The sequence below is a fragment of the Mustela erminea genome, chromosome 15 (genome assembly GCF_009829155.1).
Source record: "Mustela erminea isolate mMusErm1 chromosome 15, mMusErm1.Pri, whole genome shotgun sequence".
Classification (NCBI taxonomy): domain Eukaryota; kingdom Metazoa; phylum Chordata; class Mammalia; order Carnivora; family Mustelidae; genus Mustela; species Mustela erminea.
In genome coordinates this window covers 60,061,543-60,084,595 of record NC_045628.1, presented here as the reverse complement: position 1 = coordinate 60,084,595, position 23,053 = coordinate 60,061,543, and the positions used below count along the sequence as shown (strand labels likewise).

The window sequence follows — 23,053 nt, the reverse complement described above, 5'->3', positions numbered from 1 at the left end:
GCCAGCATCTGTCATTCCCTGACTTGTTCATTTTAGCCATTCTGACTTGTGTGAGATATCTCATTGTGGTTTTGATTTGTATTTCCCTGATGCCAAGTGGTATGGAGCACTTTTTCATGTGTCTGTTGGCCATCTGGATGTCTTTTTTGCAGAAATGTCTGTTTATGCCCTCTGACCATTCCTTGATTGGATTATTTGTTCTTTGGATGTTGAGTTTGATAAGTTCTTTATAGATTTTGGATACTAGTCCTAATAGTTCATTTTTGCCCTTGCTTCCCTTGCCTTTGGTGATGCTTCTAGGAAGAACTTGCTGCGGCTGAGGTTGAAGAGGTTGCTGTCTGTGTTCTCCTCAAGGATTTTGATGGATTCCTTTCTCACATTGAGGTTCTTCATCCATTTAGAGTCTATTTTTGTGTGTGGTGTAAGGGAATGATCCAGTTTCATTTTTCTTCATGTGGCTCTCCAATTTTCCCAACACCACTTGCTGAAGAGACTGTCTTTTTTCCATGGACATTCTTTCCTGCTTTGTCAAAAATTAGTTGACCACAGAGTTGAGGGTTTATTTCTGGGCTCTCTATTCTGTTCCACTAATCTATGTGTCTGTTTTTGTGCCAGGACCATACTGTCTTGATGATGACAGCTTTGTAACAGAGCCTGAAGTCTGGAATTGTGATGCCACCAACTTTGGCTTTTTCAATATTCCTCTGGCTATTTGAGGTCTCTTCTGCTTCCATATAAATTTTAGAATTATTTGTTCCATTTCTTTGGAAAAAAAAAAAAAGGATGGGATTTTGTAGGGATTGCATTAAATGTGTAGATTGCTTTAGGTAGCATAGACATTTTCACAAGATTTCTTCTTCCAATCCATGAGCATGGAACATTTTTCCATTTCTTTGTGTCTTCCTCAATTTCTTTAATGAGTACTTTATAGTTTTCTGAGTACAGATTCTTTGCCTCTTTGGCTGGGTTTATTCCTAGGTATTTTATGGTTTTGGGTACAACTATAAATGGGACTGATTCTTTAATTCTCTTTCTTCTGTCTTGTTGTTGGTGTATAAAAATGCAATGGATTTCTGTGCATGGATTTTATATCCTGACACTTTACTGAATTCCTGTACAAGTTCTAGCAGATTTGGAGTGGAGTCTTTTGCATTTTCCATGTAAAGTATCATATCATCTGCAGAGTGATAGTTTGACTTCTTCTTTGCTGATTTGGATGCCTTTAATTTCTTTTTGTTGTCTGACTGCTCAAGCTAGGACTTCTAGTACTATGTTGAATAGCAGTGGTGATAATGGACATCCCTGTCGTGTTCCTGACCTTAGCGGAAAAGCTCTCAGTTTTTCTCCACTGAGAATGATATTTGCTGTGGGTTTTTCACAGATGGCTCTGATGATATTGAAGTGTGTACCCGCTAAAACTACACTTTGAAGAGTTTTGATCAAGAAAGGATGCTGTACTTTGTCAAATGCTTTTTCAGCATCTATTGAGAGTATCATATGGTTCTTACTCTTTCTTTTATTAATGTATTGTACCCCGTTGATTCATTTGCAGATGTTGAACCAACCTTGCAGTCCAAGGATAAATCCCACTTGGTCATGGTGAATAATCCTTTTAAGGTACTGTTGGATCTGACTGGCTAGTATTTTGGTGAGAATTTTTGCATCTGTGTTCATCAAGGATATTGGTCTGTTAATTCTTTTTTGATGGGGTCTTTTGTTTTGGGATCAAGGTAATGCTGGCCTCATTAAATGAGTTTGGAAGTTTTCCTTCCATTTCTATTTTTGGAACAGTTTCACGAGAATAGGAGAACATTCTGGAGAATGTTCCATGTGCACTACAGAAGAATCTGTATTCTGTTGCTTTGGGATAGAATGTTCTGAATAGGTCTGTGATGTCCATCTGGTCCAGTGTGTCATTTAAGGCCTTTATTTCCTTGCTGATCTTTTGCTTGGATGATCTGTCCATTTCAGTGAGGGGAGTGTTAAAGTCCCCTATTATTGTATTATTGTTGATGTGTTTCTTTGATTTTGTTATTAATTGGTTTATATAGTTGGCTGCTCCCACATTAGGGGCATAGATATTTAAAATTGTTAGATCTTCTTGTTGGACAGATCCTTTGAGTATGATATAGTGTCCTTCCCCATCTCTTATTATAGTCTTTGGCTTAAAATCTAATTTATCTGATATAAGGATTACCACCCCAGCTTTCTTTTGGTGTCCATTAGCATGGTAAATTGTTTTCCACCCCCTCACTTTAAATCTGGAGGTGTCTTTGGGTCTAAAATTAGTTTCTTGTAGACAGCATATTGATGGGTTTTGTTTTTTTATCCATTCTGATACCCTGTGTCTTTTGACTGGGACATTTAGCTCATTTACATTCAGGGTAACTATTGAAAGATATGAATTTAGTGCCATTGTATTGCCCGTAAGGTGACTGTTACTACATATTGTCTCTGTTCCTTTCTGGTCTACTACTTTTAGGCTCTCTTTTTGCTTAGAGGACCCTTTTCAATATTTCCTGTAGACCTGATTTGACGTTTACAAATTCTTTTAGTTTTTGTTTGTTCCGGAAGCTTTTTATCTCTCCTATTTTCAATGCTAGCCTCGCTGGATAGGGTATTCTTGACTGCATGTTTTTCTCATTTAGTGCTCTGAATATACCATGCCAGTTCTTTCTGGCCTGGTAGGTCTCTGTGGATAAGTCTGCTGCCAATCTAGTATTTTTACCATTGTATATTACAGACTTCTTGTCCCGGGCTGCTTTCAGGATTTTCTCCTTGTCACTAAGACTTGCAAGTTTTACTTCTAGATGACAGAGTGTGGACCTATTCTTATTGATTTTTGAGGGGCATTCTCTGTGCCTCCTGGATTTTGATGCTTCTTCCCTTTGCCATATTACAGAAATCCCCTATTATAATTCGCTCCAATATACCTTCTGCCTCCCTCTTTCTTCTTCTTCTGGAATCCCAATTATTCTAGTATTGTTTCGTCTTATGGTATCACTTACCTCTCAATTTTTCCCCTCGTGGTCCAGTAGCTGTTTGTCTCTCTTCTGCTCAGCTTCTTTATCTCTGTCATTTGGTCTTTTATATCATTAATTCTCTCTTCTGCCTCATTTATCCTAGCAGTAAAAGCCTCCATTTTTGATTGTACCTCATTAATGGCTTTTTTGATTTCAGCTTGGTTAGATTTTATTTTCTTTTATTTCTCCAGAAAGGGTTTTTATTTCTCCAGACAGGGTTTTTCTAATATCTTCCATGACTTTTTTGAGCCCCGCTAGCACCTTGAGAATCATCATTCTGAACTCTAGATCTGACATATTACCAGTGTCCGTATTGATTAGGTCCCTAGTCTTTGGTACTGCCTCATGTCCTTTTTTTTGTGGTGAGTTTTTCCACCTTGCCATTTTATCCAGATAAGAATGTATGAACGAGAGAATAAAATACTAAAAGGGTCGACCACAAAGACCCCAGAAAAATGTGTGTTAACCAAATCAGAAGAGATGCCAAATCATGGGGAGAAGAAAGCGGGTAATAGAAGTAAAAAAAAATATATATATATATAAAAAAAACATATATATATATTTATATATATATTTTATATTTAATATATATATTGAGAGAGAGAGAGATTTTGGGAGGTAGTTTCATCTAAGAGACCAAAATACACCCAAAATAAAGTGGGTGGCTCTGTTCTATTCACCAGTCTAATATATATATATATATATATATATATATATATATATATATATTTAATTTTTTATATTTTATATAAAATATATATTTTATATTAAATATATTATGTTTATATATAAATATACTTATATTTATAACATAAATATAAATAATATTTATCTATTATATTTATATATTATATTATTTTTATATTTTTATATAAAATATATATTTTATATATAATATATAAAATATATATATATATTAGACTGGTGAATAGAACAGAGCCACCCACTTTATTTTGGGTGTATTTTGGTCTCTTAGATGAAACTACCTCCCAAAATCTCTCTCTCTCTCTACACACACACACACACACACACACACACACACAAATACAAATAAGGGTAAACATGATGAAGGGATGGAATATGGCTATAAAGATGAAAATTTAATAAAAATTCTACAAAATGAGTTGATAAGGTAAGTCGGTTGAGGAAAGAAAGAAAAAAAAGGTAGAGAGAATCTGCTCAGGCTGGGGACTAGACCAAAGCCCTGTGCTAGATTCAGGGTATATTTTGATTTATTATAAGAAGTTGCATCACAAAATTTTTTAGAAGAAAAAACCCTGTATGTATACAAAAGATGAAGTTAGATACAATGAAGGATAAAATATGCCTATAATAATAAAGGTTCCAGAAGATTTTCTTTAATGAAAGGTATTGTTAAGATAAACTAGTTAAAAAATGTTAAAAGAAGAAAGAGTAAAAGTTAGACAAATTAGGATAAGAAAAAAAAAATTTAAAAATTTAATTAACTATGCAAGACTAAAGAATCACAGGGAGAAAGCCATGAATTCCATGCTTTGCTTTTCCCTCCTCTGGAGTTCCGCTGTTCTTGATCAGTGAGCTTGGTCTCGGAAGGATGTTCTTACAGATTTTCTGGGGGAGGGGCCTGTTGTAGTGATTCTCAAGTGTCTGCCTGAGGCGGAATTGCTGCGCCCTTGCCAGAGGCTGGACTAAGTAATCTGCTCTGGTTTGCTCTCAGGAGCTTTTGTTCCCTGAACGGTTTCCGGTTTCCATAGAGCTTTGGAGGATGGGAATGAAAATGGCGACCTCCCAATCTAGGGCATGGAGGAGCCGAGAGCTTGGGGACCCCTCCTCAATGCACGCTTGGAGAAAAGTGCTCAATCACTCCTGTCTCCCTGGTCTCTGGCCGCGCTCCGAGCTCACCTGGCCCGTGATTGAGCGCTTCTGTCTCTGGCTCAAGGCCCTGTTTGGAGTCTCCAAACCCAGCAGATTCCTGCTGCTCTGCTCTTCCAGGGGTTTCTCCCTGGATCTGCCACTTGTGGGGTCCCTACTTAAAGAGCAGTGGCCTGACTGTGCCACAGATCATAGTTTAAGGTAGAGAGCTCACTCCTCAGAGCTCCCTTCTCTGTAGCCGGCTTCCCCGCTCTAATACCTGCGAGCTCCGCTACCCTCAGACACCCTGATCCTTCTGTGACCCCATGGGACCTGAGATCACGCTGCCCCCGTGAGGGCTCCAGACCCATTTAGCCTCTGGAGTGATGTCTCTCAGTGGAGCACTTTTAAAAGTTCTGATTTTGTGCTCCACTGCTGCACTGCTTGCTGGGAGCCGATCCCTCCCCTCTTGGTCTATCTTCTAGTCGGTTCGAATTCACTTCTCCACACGTCTTTCCTTTCAGAAAGTGGTTGATTTTCTGTATCTAGAATTGCTGCTCTTCTTCTCTTCGATCTCCTGTTTGATTTGTAGGTGTTCGGAATGGTTTGATAACTATATAACTGAATTCCTGCAACCTGATGTCATCTCAGCCTGCTATTCTTCTGCCATCTTGACTCCTTTCCCCCTATATTTTTATTTTTATTTTTTTAATTTTTTAAAAGATTTTATTTATTTGACAAAGATCAGAAGTAGACAGAGACGGGCAGAGAGAGAGGGGGGAAGCAGGCCCCTGCTGAGCAGAGAGCCCAATGCGGGGCTCGATTCCAGGACACTGAGATCATGACCTTAGCTGAAGGCAGAGGCTTAACCCACTGAGCCACCCAGGCGCCCCTCCCCGTATATTTTTAAAACTATGAGTCTAGTTACTATGAACTTCATTTTATGATAAAATTTAGGATATAAAGGCATTGTAATGAACTTTAGAAGCACTGCTGAGACTCTCAATGCCATCCATGTCCAGTATTGTAAGGACTGCTAATTATATACCAGTCTTTTCTGCTGTATTTACACATAGTAAGAAAAAACCATTAAGAGTATTATTTTAAGGTTTAGTGTATGTAAAGAACAAGAACAAGTTACCTTAAAGTTCTTTTTTGTCTCTAGACAAGAACAACTGAAATTGGGGAGGGGAGAGGAAGGAGTAAATGTCCAGTTGGAAAGTACTCTAAAGAATATTCTTACCTTCCATTGCAAAGTGAGTGAATTTTTGGTCCGATTGGCTATCCTGGGTGGATTAGGTATGTCAGGTTCACAGCTTAAGGTGGTAAAGCTTTCAGCTTCTGAAGGAGTTCCCTTCATAGAATTGTATTCTGCCTGGACTCTATGGCGATAAAAATAAATAGTTTTGAACAGTAGAATAATTGTATCCTACCTTCAATAGGCATCAGCTTTAAGTACTTGCAAATCAGTAAAGTGTCTTCCAAATGTTCTATCAAGAAAACAAGGGTGGAAAAAAAAAAAAAAAAAAAAAAGAAAACAAGGGTGGGCACCTGGGTAGCTCAGCTGGTAAGATATGTGACTCTTGATCTCCAGGCTGGGGTTTCAAGCTCCAAGTTGGGTGTAGAGATTACTTAAAAATAAAGTCTTTAAAAGAAAAAAAAAGTCCGTGTCAAAGTAAAAGATGGCTCTTAAAAAAAAATACAGGATAGACCAGAGGCTTCATCCTATTTCTTGACTGTGACACAAAGTAAGAAATACATCTTAAGTTGTGACAACATATCACAACTATATGATATGTACTTGCTCATACACACACACAAGAAAGAAAAGTATTCTGCAACTATCTCTAAGGGATATATACAGATTATTTAATTAAAAAATGCTGACTATAACACCCAAATTTCATCATTTAATAATGGTTGGAGCCTACAGTTTGAAAGTGCTAAGTTGGACAATACTTTGGCTTTATCCACAGAAAATATAATTGAAGACTTAATTTAATAGTTTAATAGGAATAACCCCAACCACAAATGGGGTGACTAACCAAATATAGATTAATGAGTCCTAGCTGGGGAGGCTTTAGTATGTAAAATGTTGGTAAATTATAATAGAACTATGCAGAATAAAACAGTATTTAAGTTACCTCTCAGTTAAATGTTGTGAATTTTCTAAGAAGATTTTATTTTTAAGTAATCTCTATACCCAATGTGGGGCTTGAACTCACAACCCCAAGATCAAGAGTTGCATGCTCCACTGATTGAGCCAGCCAGCCACCCCTCAGTGCTGTGAAATTTTAATTTAATATCCCAAACTCTTTCTAAAACATGATGTAGTAAAAATACATTAATTATAAATCAACAATTATTAATGCTTCTGTTCTGCAAAAATTTCAAAAGCGGGGAGTTTCCATTTGCATATAATATGCAGACATATTAAACTTATTATCTATATATTCATTCCAACCCCAAGGTCCTATAAACAGGATAACTAACACTTCAACATAACATTTCAGTTAAATGTTTTTGGTTTTTTTGGGAAACGTGTTAATAACTGTACCAAAAGAGAAACCAAAGTCCACAAATTCATGATTTTAATCCCCCAAATTTAATCCCCCAAATTAATAATTATATTATATTCCAGGCTTTTAATGAAATTATTTAAAAAACTACCTATGCTCTATCATATCATACTAAGACAACATGTAGACATTCCTTACTTTGCATGGTAATCTGTAGCTGGTTTGAGTTCATTTAAAGTGACACTTGTTTCTTCTCCTCTGGGGGAAGAAAAGGAACATTTAACAGTCTGATAAAGAAGAATTTCCAGAGGATTTACATTATATACGCTTCAGTTTGTGGCAGTTTATGAAATTACACTGTTTCTTACTTTACCAGTTGTAATCATATTCAGATTCCATCAATACAGAATTTGTGTAATAAGACTATATACCAAACTTAAGTTATATACCTCCATACCACTTTAAAACAGAAAGGTGTCCAAACAGTGGGTGCACAGAGGAGTTAAGATGGTGGAGGAGTAGGGGCTCCTACGGTTGCCTATTCCCTCCAATATGGTTAGATAAATATCAAATCATTCTAAACACACAAAAAAATCAAACTGAGGACCGAGAGAACAAAATGGCCACCTTGTGGAAGGTAAGAGCTGTGGAGAGTTCATCTGGGGAAAGAACAGCTGTAGGTGCTGTGGAGGGGCGGGAGCCCTGATCATGGAAAGAGGAGAGAGAGAGAGAGAGAGAGAGAGAAACAAAAAAGTGAAGCAGCAGGCAGGAGACTGCACAAGAAAAAAAATCTTCCCCCACACCAGTGACTAAGAAAAGAAGGGGGCTGACTATGGCAAATTTTTATAAGCAGCAGAGCTCAAAGTCTTAAGTTTGATAAGTCTGTGCCATTGGTGGGGTTGTGCCTGGCAGACTTAGCAGTGCTCTGGTGGGGAAGAAGGGCAGAGACCTGGGAGTGGGCAGTGTGGTCTGAGGATGCCCTGGGTCACACAGGGAAGAACAGTTCCCTTTTTTGGAATGCATTTGGGAATGGTGGATGGCCTCTCTGGGGGCAAAAGAACTGACAGCACCAATGTGCATCCCTGTTCACTAACATGGGAATACAGACACTGGCTGAGGGCAGCAAACCTTGGTGATGCTTTTTGCTGCACTTTACCATAAATTCGGAGCCACTGTGCAGTTGTGGGACTGCTTTACTGGGGCAAACTGGCACTGGCCACAGCATGGCAAGACCCTCCCCCAGAGGATCAGCATGAGTCCATAAAATTGGGAGTTTTGAAACCCAGCCCCGTGCCTGAGATAAAACATAGGAGGTGCTGTGCCACCTGAGAGAGACAGGGTGAAGGCAGGGATCTGACAGAAGCTGAAACACAAGAGGGGTGACTGCTTTTCTGAGAGGGGTTCCTGAAGAGTGGCAGACACAAACTCCCCAGTATGGGTCGGAAAGCAGGGCAACACCATTTCCCCCATACCCATCAGCACTAACCAACTTCAGTGAGCAACACAGTACCACCCAACGCCCTCCTAGTAGAGGCTGGAGCTACTTACACCAAGCACCGCCCCCCCACCCCAGGCCCCAGTACCCTCCAAGTACATCTCCACTAGGGCAAGCCCGCCTGAGAATCAGTGCAGCAGGACCATCTGCCAGAAGACTAGCACAAACCCCTCACACGTACCAAGTCTACTAATCATAGAGAGTGCTGCAAAGCTTCAGTTCTAGGGGAAATAGGATCTAGAATCTCATTTCTTTCTTTCTTTTTTTTTTTTTTTGGATGGATCTAGCTTCTTTCAACAAGCAGACCAAAACACACTAGTTAAAACCTGCCATTACCAAATACCACCTACTACAGGCAAAGAGAATTCTGTAGAGGACTGACATGTAGGAAGCAGCAGCCAAAACAAAACTGCAGAGTGCACACTCTGAAACACCTCCTGAATCACCAGGCCCAAGAGAGTATAAAACCTTATTTTTTTTCTTTTTCTTTCTTTTTTAACCTCTTCTTAATATAGCCAATTAACTCTCAGGAGCAGGAGAAAAAGAGGCTTTCCTAAGAATCATCCCCAAAATTGATAAAACAGAGGAATTCACCCTAAAAGAAAGAACAGGAAGAAGTAACAGTCAGGGACTTAATCAATACAGATATAAATAAGATGCCCGAATAAGAATTTAAAACAACAATTATAAGGATACTAGCTGGGCTTGAGAAAAGCACAGAAGATACTACAGAATCTCTTACTGCAAAGATAAAAGAACTAAAAACTTGTCAGGCCAAAATAAAAAATGGTATAACCAAAAGGCAAAATCCACTGGATGCAATGATAATAAGGATGGATGAAGCAGAGAATACAGATATAGAAGATAAAATTATGGAAAATAATGAAGCTGAAAAGGAGGAGGAAATAAAGGTATAGGATCATGAATGTCGAGTTAGGGTATTCAGTGACTCCTTAAAAACATAGTGACATTTGATCATAGAGGAGTCCCAGAAGAAGAAGAAAAAGGGCGGAAGGTTTTATTTGAGCAAATTATAGCTGAAAAGTTCCTTAATCTGGAGGAAGGAAACAGACATCGAAACCCAAGAAGCAGAGAGAACTCGCATTAAATTCAACAAAAGCCAGCCATGACTAAGACACATCATAGTCAAATTCACACACACACGAAAACACAGACAAGGAAAGAACCCTGAAAGCAGCAAGGGAAAAAAAAGTCCTTAACCTACAAGGGAATACAGGGTTGCAGCAGACCTGTCCACAGAAACTTAGCAGGCAGAAGAGAATGGCAGCATATATCTGACATGCTGAATGGGAAAAAAAAATGAAGCCAAGAATACTTTATCCAGCAAGGCTGTCTATCCACAATAGAACGATTTCCCAGACAAACAAAAACAAAAGGCGTTCGTGACAACTAAACCAGCCCTGCAAGAGGTATTAAACTCTTTGAATAGGGAGAAAAAGACCAAAAACAACAAAGTCTAGAAAGCAACAGAGGCCATCATCAGAAACATACCTTTACAAGTAACGCAACAGCACCTAAACTCCTTTCTATCAATAATTACTCTGAATGTAAATGGACTAAATGCTCCCAATGAAAAGACACAGTATCAGAATGGATAAAAAAGTAAGAGTCATCTATATGCTGCCTACAAGACACTCATTTTAAACCTAAAGAGAGCTGCAGATTCAAAGTGAGGGGATGGAGAATCATCTATCATGCTAATGGACACCAAAAGAAAGCTGGAGTACCCAAATTTATATCAAACTAGATTTTGAACCAAAGACTGTAATAAGAAATGAATAAGGGGTCTATTCATAATTAAGGGGTCTATTCATCAAGAAGATCTAACATTGTAAAGACTTATGCCCCCAACCTGGGAGCACCCAAATATATAAATCAATAACAAACTTAAAGAAACTCATTGATAATATAATAATAGTAGGAGACTTTAACACCCCACTTACAAATGAACAGATCATCTAAGCAGAAGATCAACAAGGAAACAAGGGCTTTAAATAACACACTGGATGAGATGGACTTAACAGACACATTCAGAGCATTTTATCCTAACGCAGCAGAATATGCATTCAAGTACACATGGAACTTTCTTCAGAAAAGATCACATACTGGGTCATAAATCAGGCCTCAACTGGTACAAAAAGACTAGGATCATACCATACGTATTTTCAGACCACCATGCTATGAAACTTGAAGTCAACCATAAGAAAATATTTTGAAAGAATACAGATACATGGAGGTTAAAGAACATCCAATGAAAGAATGAATGGGTTAACCAGGAAATCGAAGAAGAAATAAAAAAACTTCAATGAGATGAAGTAAAAATGAAAACATGACAGTCTAAAACAAGGTGATCCTAAGAGGACCTAAGAGGTCCTTGCAATACACGCCTACCTCAAAAAGCAAGAAAAGTCTCAGATACACAACCTAACCTTATACCTAAAAGGGCTAGAAAAGGAATAGCAGATAAAGCCTAAAGCCTACAGAAGAAGGAAAATAATAAATATTAGAGCAGAAATAAGCAATACAGAAAAAAGAACAAAAATCCCCAGTAGAACAGATCAACGAAACTAAGAGCTGGTTCTCTGAAATAATTAATAAAACTGATAAACTGCTAGGCCAGACTTATCAAAAAGAGAAAGGACTCAAGTAATAAAATCATGAATGAAATAGGAGTGATCACAACCAACAGCACAGACATACAAACAATTTTAAGAGAATATTATGAAAAATTCCATGCCATCAAGCTAGGCAAGTGAAGAAAGAGACAAATTCCTAGAAACATACAAACTACCAAAACTGAAAGAGGAAGAAATACAAGTTTGAATGGACCCATAACCAATAAGGACATTGAATCTATAGTTAAAAATCTTCCAACCATCAAAAGCCCAGGGCCAGATGGCTTTCCAAGGGAAATCTACCAGACATTTAAAGGAGTTAACACCTATACTTCTGACAAACTGTTCCAAAAAACATAAGTAGAAGGAAAACTTTCAAACTCATTCTATGAGGTTAGCATTACCTTGATTCCAAAACCAGACAAGGACCCCATCAAAAAGGAGAATTACAGGCCAATATCCGTCATGAACATGGATGCAAAAAATCTCAACAAGAGAAACCCAATAGTACAGTAAAAGAATTATTTGCCACAATCAAGTGGGATTTATTCCTGGGCTGCAGGGGTGGTTCAATATTTGCAAACCAATCAGGGTGATATACCACATGAATAAAAGAAAGGTTAAGAACCACATGATGCAGAAAAAGCATTTGACAAAATTTTATAGCATCCGCTCTTGATAAAAACCCTCAAAACAAAATAGGTATAGATGGAACATACCTCAACACCATAAAGGCCATACACAAAAGACCCACAGCTAATATCCTCAGTGGGAAAAAACTGAGAGCTTTTCCTCTACAGTCAGGAACAAGACAGAGATGTCCACTTTCATCATTATTATTTAAAATAGTACTGGAAGTCTTAGCTTCAGCAATCAGACAACAAAAAGAAAAAAAAGGTGCCCAAACTGGCAAGGAGGAAGTCAAACTTTCACTATTTGCATATGATGCAATACTCTTACGTAGAAAACCCAAAAGACTCCACCAAAATATTGAAAATGACTTCAGGAAAGTTGAAGAATATACAATCAAGGTACAGAAATTTTTTGCGCTTCTATTTACCCATAATGAATCAGCAGAAAAAGAAGTTAAGGAATTGATCCCATTTACAACTGCACCAAAAACTGTACGATACCTAGGAATAAACTTAACCAAAGAGGTAAAAGATCTGTACTCTGAAAACTTTGAAAGAAATTGATGGGGATGCAAAGAAATGGAAAAACATTCCACACTCATAGACTGGAGGAACAAACACTGTTAAAATGTCTATACTGTCCAAAGCAATCTATACATTTAATGCAATTCCTACCAAAGTACCTCCAGCATTTTTCACAGAACTAGAACAAACAACCCTAAAATTTGTATGGAATCACAAAAGACATCAAATAGCTAAAGCAATCCTGAAAAACAAAAGCAAAGCTGGGGGCATCACGATTCTGGGCTTGAAGCTCTACTACAAAGCTGCTGTCATTAAGATAGTATGGTACTAGTGGAAAAACAGACACATAGATCAATGGAACAGAAGAGAAAATCCAGAAATGGACCCACAACTATATGTTCAACTCATCTTTGACAAAACAGGAAAGAATATCCAATGGAAAAAAGATAATCTCGTCAACAAATGGTGTTGGGATAACTGGATAGCCACATGCATAAGAATGAAACTGGATCACTTTCTTATGCCACACACAAAATTAGAAATGGATGAAAGACCTAAACATGAGATAGGAATAGAGGAGAAAACAGGCAGCAACCTCTGACCTTAGCCACAGCAATTTCTTACTAGACATATCACTGAAGGCAAGGGAAATAAAAGCAAGCATGAACTACTGGGATTTCATCAAGATAAAAAGCTTCTGCATAGTGAAGGAAACAATCAACAGAACGAAAAGGTAGCCTATGGAATGGGAGAAGATTTTACAAATGACATATTTGATGAAGGATTATTATCCAAAATCTATAAAGAGCTTATCAAACTCAACATCCCCAAAACAAATAATCCAGTTAAGTAATGGGCAGATGTGAATATATACTTTTCCAACGAAGACATCTAGATGGCTAATGGACACTTTTCATGAAAAGATGCTTAATATTACTCATCATCAGGGAAACAAATCATAACCCCATCTCACACCTGTCAGAATGGCTAAAATTAACAACACAGGAAACAACAGATGTCGGTGAAGATGTGGAGAAAGGGAAACCCTCTATACTGTTGGTGGGAATGCAAACTGGTACAGCTACTCTGGAGAACACTATGGAGGTTCCTCAAAAAGTTAAAATAGAACTAACCCTATAACCCAGCAATTGCACAACTAGGTATTTAACCAAAGGATACAAAAATACTGATTTGAAGGGGTACATGCATCCCAATGTTTATGGCAGCAGTATCAACTAGAGCCAAATTATGGAAAAAGCCCAGATGTCCATACACTGATGGATGGATAAAGAAGATGTTAGACAGACAGACAGACAGACACACACACACACACACATACATACACGCTCAGGCATATTACTCAGCCATGAAACCTTACCATTTGCAATGACGTGGATGGAACTAGAGTGTATTATGCTAAGTGAAATAAATTAGAGAAAGATAAATACCATATGATTTCACTCATATGTAAATTTAAGAAACAGATGAACATTTGGGAAGGCAAAAAGAGAAAGAGAGAGAAGCAGTATTCTAAGAGACTTTTAAGGGTGGAGAACAAATTGAGGGTTGACGGAGGGAAGTGCAGGGATGGGCTAAATGGATGATCAGTATTAAGTATTAAGCTTTTATGTTCAGCACTGGGTGCTGTATGTAAGTGATGAATCACTAAATTAAAAAAAAAACCAACAACCCCCCCCCCAAAAAACAAAAGGTGTCCTAAGCAAATCAATGGTATAAGCCAGAATTATTTGTGTGTGTGTGTGTGTGTGTGTGTGTGTGTGTGTGTAGTCAGGGAAGGTATTTAGCTTATTAAAGAAATGAAACCAGTTTTAGTTATTTAAAAATTCATCTTTCACAATTAAAATGCTAAATAACCTGTATATTACTGAAATCAAAAGCACCAAGTTTTTACAAGGGGTGTGTCACTTCTGCATTTTGTTAGACTATAAAATGGAATCTTATGTAAAATATTAGTTTAATGAGCATATCATTAAAAAAGTGAATATTTTGATGTAAAGTATTTCACTCATGGGTACTACTACATTTTCACATTTTTAAATATAATAGCACATATTCTTAAAATAATCACTTGTTACAACTATTACTTATATATGTGGCCAAAAACCCAGTCCACTTTCTTCTTTTTTTTAAAAACCACTGTTCTCTGTTCCTTTTCCTTTAGCCAAGTTTCTTTCCTCTCCACTTTATGGACCTTCCCCCCCCCCCACCATTTCTCAAATCAAAACCAATAAATATAAGAAAACACATCCCACTGAGGAAAGAATTGGGCAGCTGTAGTAGCCTCCTCAGAGAGAGACCTGAATTGGTGTAAAGAAGGTGACTAATAACCCTCTTGTCTCTTTGATCAGGCTGCAAATGGAGGTAAATGCTTCCTCCTAGCAAGCAGCCATCTAACTAGAAACAGCCATTACCACAAAAAAAAACCTTCTGTTGATGATCCTTTATCCCCTATTTACCCTGTAGGTAGCTTTGTCTCTTTTAAGATACACGATAGAATAAATACAAGGAAATGTCAATATAGAGGAGGAGACAGGATATTTTTCTAACCTTATGTAACTAGATAGTAAATACTGGAGCAGTTTCACTTTCCTCTTTTCCTTATATTAGCTATTTTTTGAAAAGATATCAAGAAGGTTGATGTGTCCAGTGTTCTATGTTAATTATGATCATTCAAGTGACTAATCACTTCCTTTATAATATTCCCAGTGTTTAAATTATTATTAGTAATCAACTTCACTCTTTATTTTTTCATTAGATAAGCAACTTCTATATGAATAAGGACAAAAAATTATTTTACAAGTGTCAGTCATAAATGTCAAAGTTTTAGCCACTGACTCTTTCCAAGGCTTTTGGTGTATTTTGACACTTTTCAGCCAAGGAAAGAGAACTATGACAGGTTTTCAAAATATGATTATTAACATACCAACATACAAATGAGGAACAATGGTACTAAATTCATTTTACAATAGGGTATTAGCTTGACATATTAACAGCTGAATCCAACTCTTTAGAGAAGCATTATATTTCATGAGTTCACAATCTAATGGTTCCCTATTTCCATTCTGGGCTTCTACATACAGCAATTTATATTAATGTCTCAGGAATATGCGAATAGTGAAATATCTACAAGGGAGCCTACTGAAAAATACTAATGCTGAATGTAGCCAATGAAAGCATTATTTCAAGCGGTAGGAGACAGACGTTTATCAGCTGGTATTTGGACTATATACATTGAAATCAGTATCACTTGTCAATTTATAGATTCAAAATAAAAGCACTGAGAGGGAAAAACAGAACAAAATTAGTATTAAACTCTTTATGATAAATCACTAACTTACATAATGGGAGGAGTAAAACATAACAAGTACTTACGCATAAACACTTTTGTATTTCCCGTCTTTTCCAGTACTTGAGACCAGAATTTCGTAACTATAGAGCTCTGGTACAGTAGTGTCATCTGTTTCACCATTAATGAAACTGGAAGGAGGTGACCAGGTAAGTACTACTGTCCTTGCCTGGATGTCTGAGGCCTGCAAAAACATAATATTTAAAAGCTCTTTGAAACAACTGTAATGTGAATAATGAACAGTGAAAATTTAATGAGGTTTCAAGATTAAATATTTCTGTATCTACTTTCATAAAATGGCCCACAAATAGAAACCTGTCCATTTGTAGATGAGATATAATCTGTTACCAAAGGGCAGATGGGTTCAATAAAAATTTAAAGACCATTATGGGCCATTCAAAACTATTAGTGTAAACACCATGTACAGTTAAAAAAGAATAGAAAAAAGTCCACTTGTAATGTATTGAAAAGGTTCATTTCCTCAATGTAGAAAGTGTCTTACAGTAAGATAAAGAACAGAGAAAAATGAGCAAAGGTCATGGACCGATCAAAGAAATACAAATATAAGAAATGATGTGAAAAGCATTCATAAAAATAAATGGTAATCTAAAACAAGGTATCACTTTTCATCCAACAGATTAGAAGATTAAAAAGCTAGTAACATCTCCATTGTGTTAAGGTAAGGGTTTAGAGAAATGGGTTGAAGTATAATCAACATACAGTGTTATATTCCTTTCAGATGTGCAATATAGTAACTCAACAATCTGACACATTTCTAAGTGCTCACCATGATGTGCATTATTATTATTATTATTATTATTATTATTATTATTTTTTAGAGAGGGAGAGGGAAGGAAGGAGAGAGGGAGAAAGAGAGAGAGAGCAGAGGGGGGCCAGAGGGAGAGGGAGGGAAGGAGAGAGGGAGAGAGGGAGAAAGAGAGAAAGAAAGAAAGAGAGCAGAGAGGGAGGGCCAAGGGAGAGAGAAAGAATCTTAAGCAGACTTCATGCTCAAATCAAGAGCCACCCAGGTGCTCCCTTAAGTGTATTCTTAATCCCCTTTATTTACTTTATCATCCCCAAACTCGCACCCTCCCTGGCAACCACCAGTTTGTTCTCTGTATTTCAGAGTCTGTTATTTGGTCTCTTTACTTCTTTGTTTGCTCATTGGTTTTGTTTCTTAAACTCCACATATGAGTGAAATCATACAATGTCTGTCTTTCTCTGACTTATTTCACTTAGTATTATACCACCTAGGTCCATCCATGTTGCTGAAAATGGTGACGTTTCATTTTTTATGACTGAGTAATATTCTACTGTATATATGGTAATATACATACCACATCTTTACTCATTCATCTGTGGATGGCTACTAGGACTGCTTCCATATCTTAGCTATTATAAATAATGCTGTAACATAGGAGTGCATATATATTTTTGAATTAGTGTTTTTGTTTTCTTTGGATAAATGCCTAGTAATGGAATTACTGCATCATATGGTAGTTCTCTTGATTTTTTGAGGAACCTCCATATGGTTTTCCATAATGGCCATACCAATTTGCATTCCCACCGAAAAGTATACAAGGGCTCCCTTTTCTCCACACCCCAGCCAATGCCTGTTATTTCCTGTCTTTTTTAATTTTAGTCATTCTGAGAGGTGTAAATTTTCAGCTATGTCATATTGGTCTAGTCTCAACATTTTAATTTTGTTTTGCTGCCCTTGCCTAAGGAGACAGATGCAGAAAAATGTTCTACAAATAATGTCAAAGAAATTTCTGTCCATGTTTTCTTCTAGGAGTTTTAGGTTTTTAGGTTTCAAGTTTAGGTCTTTAATGGATTTTGAGTTTATTTTTGAGTAACTATATTCATAAATAAATGTAAATTAAAATAAGGTACAACCTTTCAACTAACACATTAGGAAGATTAAAGAGCTAGTAATAGCCACTGTATTTAACTGTTTGGAGAAATGGGCACTCTCTTAAATGTAGTTAAGAGTATATACTGGTAAGATCCCTGTGTAGAGCTACTTGGGAACCAATATAAAAATTTACAATGTGCTTATAGTTCAATAATTCCATTCCTGAACTTTTTTCAGGGAAATAGCCTATGAACTTACATACATAAATACATGTACTTAAGAATATTTATTGCAGCACTGTTACTAATGGCAAGAAATTGGAAGTATGAGCACAGTTTCTTAACACATTACTATGCAGGTGTTCAAAAAGGAATGAGGAAAATATTTATGTGCTGACATTTAAACATGTCCTTAATATACTGATGCTATGTAATAAGGGAAAAGGGAAGCTACAAAGCAGTATGCATGCTATGATCTCAGTTATGTTAAAAAAAATTTAAAAATGCACACCAGTATCTGGAAATATACTGTACAAATGTACTAATTCTCACCTTCGGGGATTTTGTGGATATGTGTGGTGGGATACAGGGAGAGTTGTGAGAAAAAAACAGAAGGTCTTTGTAGTATTTTGTACATTTTGGATTACTGGAATAATTTATGCATATGTATTCTTTTACAATAAAAATGTAATAAAGAGGAAAAAAAGCCTAAGGATTAAACTAAAGATTGGTAAGAAAAGTTATCAGATCACACCTAGACTCTAATGTAAAAGCTTGCTTTAAAATTATCTCTATTTACGGGTGCCTGGGTGACTCAGTCTGCCTTCAGCTCAGGTCATGAACCCAGGGTCCTGGGATTGAGCCCCTCATCAGGCTCTGCTCAGCAGAGCAGACCCTCTCCCACTGCCCCTGCTTATGTTCCCTCTCTCGCTCTGTCTCTCTCTGTCAAATAAATAAAATCTTAAAAAAATTATATTTAATGACTATCCCAGTGTTTCTAAATATAAAACCACCGACCACTAGGATGAGGACGACCCCTATCTTAATTGGGCAGTATAATCAGTCTCTACACAAGCATGGCATTTTCCCCTTCTCAAAGTTCTTAAAGCCTGAATAAATTTAAATTTTATTCCTGTATATATTCTGCTTCTGTTAAAGCACAGAAATATATTTTACTTACTGTCATACTACCTTATAAATGTCTTAGTACTATGTTTCATTTAAAATGTGCTTAAAATGATTCTTTGTTTTAACCATGTCTATCTGGCTATTAACCTTTAACTATAGGTTACTGTAGCTTTTTTTTTTTTTTTTAAAGAAACCTACTGTTAACATACATATATGTACAACCTTTCAAGTACACTGAATTTGTATGTACTTTCAAGTATACTGTACTTGGAATCTGATTTTATGACATTATCCTAACTGTTAAACTGTGAGAATAAGTAAGTGAATAATACTCTGAAGGTAGGTCAGCCAAAAGCATGAATTGGCGTCTACTTTTTGAAGTTGACTTAAAAGTATAGGTGGTAGAGAGGAACTTAAGGAGGAAGGCAAAAGACTTGCCACTAATTTGCTTGATGATACTGAACTCTCAAACCTTTAGGGTCCCAGGTCTCACATACAAAAGTGAGTGGCTGAGTGAGATGATTTATTTACCATAACTAATCAAATATAATATTTTTAAAAAGTCTTTCATTTTGGAGTAAATCTAAATTTACAGAAAAGTTGGGACGATAGTAAGTATACAGAGGGCTTGTATACCCGTTGCCCAGCTTCCTCTATTAGTATCTTACATAATAATGTAATTTTGTGAAAACTAAGAAATTAACATTGGTAGAATACTATCAGCAAAATTTCTAACTAATCTACACTTCTAACATTTAACTAAATAGACTTCCAGGATATACTGTTGAATTTAGAAAATATACTTAAAAAAATTCAGACACACTGCTAATTTCAACTTTTCTAGGAATCTGCTTTTACAGAAAAAGTTTTGATCTCAACTCAGTCTATTAAAATGGTATTTTATTACTTGCACATAAATGTTAAGGCGCAAAAAAGGAGTAATTACATTGGGGTTGCTGTGGAAAACTTCATGAGAAATGAACTTTAAATAAAATTTTAAAGGATTTGGTTTGGGATATAATTTGGTAGAAAAGAAATGGGTAATTATTATAGGAACGAGTAATTTGTTTCCCTAAGTTTATACTTATAACCTGGTGTCCAAAGAACATGTTTGAGTGTGTATTTTGAAAAGTACTCTAGTAATTTCACTCCCATGGGAACCACAGATTTAGGGGAAAAGAGAAACACAAAGGACCATTAAGAAGATCACAAAGGAAAGAGGAAGACAGTCAAGTCTTGAAAAACAAGAGTAATGGTTTTTTTCATGTTGCAATCTGAACAATGCGTAAAAATGCTGTTATCTAGTGCCGGTTTCAAAGGATTATTAAAGGGTTGTAAAGAAAAGGGAGGCGGACTTCAATAAAGCTACAGTGGAATTCCTGTGTAAAGATGTAGTACCAATGTGTGTATGTGGGAAGCTGGGAAAGAGTGGATCCTAGAAATCTGAAGTAAAAGAACTGATAAAGCTTGGATTTCAGTTTGGCATTAAAGATAAAGACGAAATCTAAGGTGATACTGATATTGTGATCAGGAAAACTTGGGGAGAGGTATGTGATAACTGATGGATATACTAAAAGGAAACAGAGAACAAAAGGGATCTATTTAATTCAATTCCTTTTTTGTTTTGAGAAACAATGAAGAAAATAACTTAGAAAAGATTAAGAAACAGATTTTCTATATAAAGTTCTAGTTGTTAGCAAGACCTACAAATTCGGGTACTTTTTTTTCCCCAATTTTTTTTTTTAAAGTAAGCTCTATGGCCAATGAATGTGGGCTTGAGCTCACGACCCCAAGATTGAGTTGCATGCTCTACCAATTGAACCATCCAGGCGACCGTGAACTTGGAACATTTTTTAGGATGCCTTAGGAGATGTGGTTCTAAATAAAGTGGTGAATAATGAGGGTAGAAAATACAGTTTGGAAATCATCTGAAATGAGTCTTTATTTGTATGCTTACTTCAGAAATAAAATTTGCCTTTTTTTTTTTTTTTTTGGTTCCTCAAATGTGTTATGTTCAGTACTTTTCAAATGTTGGTCTCTGCAATACTGTCCCCACACTAACCCTCACAGTCCACAATGCCCAACCACTACTTTTTCTTTAAATTTCAGTTCACTGGGGCACCTGGGTGGCTTAGTGTTAAGTGTCTGCCTTTGGCTCAGGTCATGTTCCCAGGGTTCTGGGATAGAGCCCCACATCACGCTCCCTGCTCTGCAGGAAGCCTGCTTCTCCCTCTCCCACTCTCCCTGCTTGTGTTCCCTTGTTTACTTTCGCTCTCTCTCTGTCAAATAAATAAATAATCTTATAAAAAATAAATTTCAGTTCATCATCCTTCCTTAGTGAAATTTCTTTTAACATCCTGTCAAGGCCTAGTCCCCCTATTATTATATATTCTTATAGCACTCTATCTCTGTTCTGGCACTCCACAGATATAATCTTACATTTATTGCATGACCTAATCTACTAAACAAAGTTCTGAAAGCAGGGGCCATGCCTATCTATTTCCAGCTTTCAGCACAGCATATGGCATTTTAATAGTGGTCAAATATTTACAGAGTAAGTGATACATTTAGTTTGGTGCTCTAATGAACAAGAGCATGCAAAAACAACTACATACACACACACACACACACACACACACACACACACACAAACACACACACAGATATACACACACACAAGTGCGTGCTTGCGCACACACACCCCTAACCTATACTTCACAGATCACAAGTAATTTAGTAAAGATAAAAACAAAATGAACAAAAAAAAAGCAAAACAAAACCAACAACATGACTTTTTACTATGACACAGGACTTATTTTACAAAATTACGTCTTCCTTATAATACTGGCCAAGAAATTCTTTCAAAGAACTGTTTTAAGATTCATGGCCTGAAAAATAATGCTTTTGATATTATAGAGTGTAACAAGTAAATGCTGCTAGTATTAACGATTATTTCATTCAAATACCAATTCTATTAAGGCTTGAAAATTCTTTTTATTAATCTAGTGATATACATTTGGATAGACATAGATTTTGGAAAGCTATTGACTGAATTTCTTATCAAACCTGCTCTTGGGGCGCCTGGGTGGCTCAGTGGGTTGGGCCTCTGCCTTCGGATCAGGTCATGATCCCAGGGTCCTGGGATCGAGCCCCACATAGGGCTCTCTGCTCGGTGGGGAGCCTGCTTCCTCCTCTCTTTCTGCCTGCCTCTCTGCCTACTTGTGATCTGTCTGTCAAGTGAATAATAAAATCTTAAAAAAAAAAACCGAAAAAAAAAAAAAAAAAAAAAAAAACCTGCACTTGCTTCAGTTTACTCATCTGTAAGATAGGGAAAAGAGTACACAAAAGGTTGTTCTAGAAATTAAATAATGCATGTTTTCAAAGTACCCTGAACAGTCTGACACTAAGTAAACTTGTATTAGCTATTATTATGAAATAATTCTGTGTAGGTTTACATTAATTTACATGTATAAGATTAATTTTTTCAGAGACCTCAGATTAGAACGGAAGAAAACTAAAGCATCCAAATCTATTTAGTGTTGTCCGAAAAAGTAGGACCATAATACTTATTAGATAAGTACTTATTAGGTAAGTGACTGGCTTATTTCAATTTCCTAACATGGTATAAAATTAAAAGATAAGCGTTTGCGGAGAGGGTAGTAAGAGAGTAACAACAACTTTTCTGTTTCCATACAAGAATAAAGCAAAGTATTTTTTTTTGTAACTTAGCACAAGATATTTTACCATGGTTGTTTTTTTTTTTTTTTTTTGGCAGGGAAGAGATAGAAGGTTTTGTTTTGTAAATCAAGAAATATTTTTATCAATGTTTAATAAATGGGCTTATCCTGCCCGAGAAAGCCCAGTCATCTGCTTCCACTGTATCTTGTACTTCTCCTTCCTCCACTGCACTATGTTCCAATAAACATAGTCTATTGGGTCTATCTGGCAAACTTGCCAGGATTATTCATGCTTTCCCTCTTCCATTCCTTCCAACGTTTTCAACTTTTCTAACTCTTCAGAGGCTCAGAGAAGGTTCTCCTGATT

The 23,053-nt window shown here is 36.7% G+C and overlaps 1 protein-coding gene across 6 annotated transcripts in view; it reads right to left on the bottom strand.

The window, feature by feature from the left end:
- The window catches only part of FNDC3A (fibronectin type III domain containing 3A), a 180,659-nt gene that overhangs the window by 38,872 nt on the left and 118,734 nt on the right, over positions 1-23,053 (bottom strand). For all 6 annotated transcript variants that reach the window (XM_032314193.1, XM_032314190.1, XM_032314192.1 and 3 more), the window contains 3 exons: positions 16,054-16,211; positions 7,571-7,630; positions 6,097-6,235 (listed from right to left, as the gene is read on the bottom strand). In XM_032314193.1, coding sequence (XP_032170084.1) covers positions 6,097-6,235; positions 7,571-7,630; positions 16,054-16,211 — 357 coding nt within the window. The remainder of the gene's footprint in view (positions 1-6,096; positions 6,236-7,570; positions 7,631-16,053; positions 16,212-23,053) is intronic.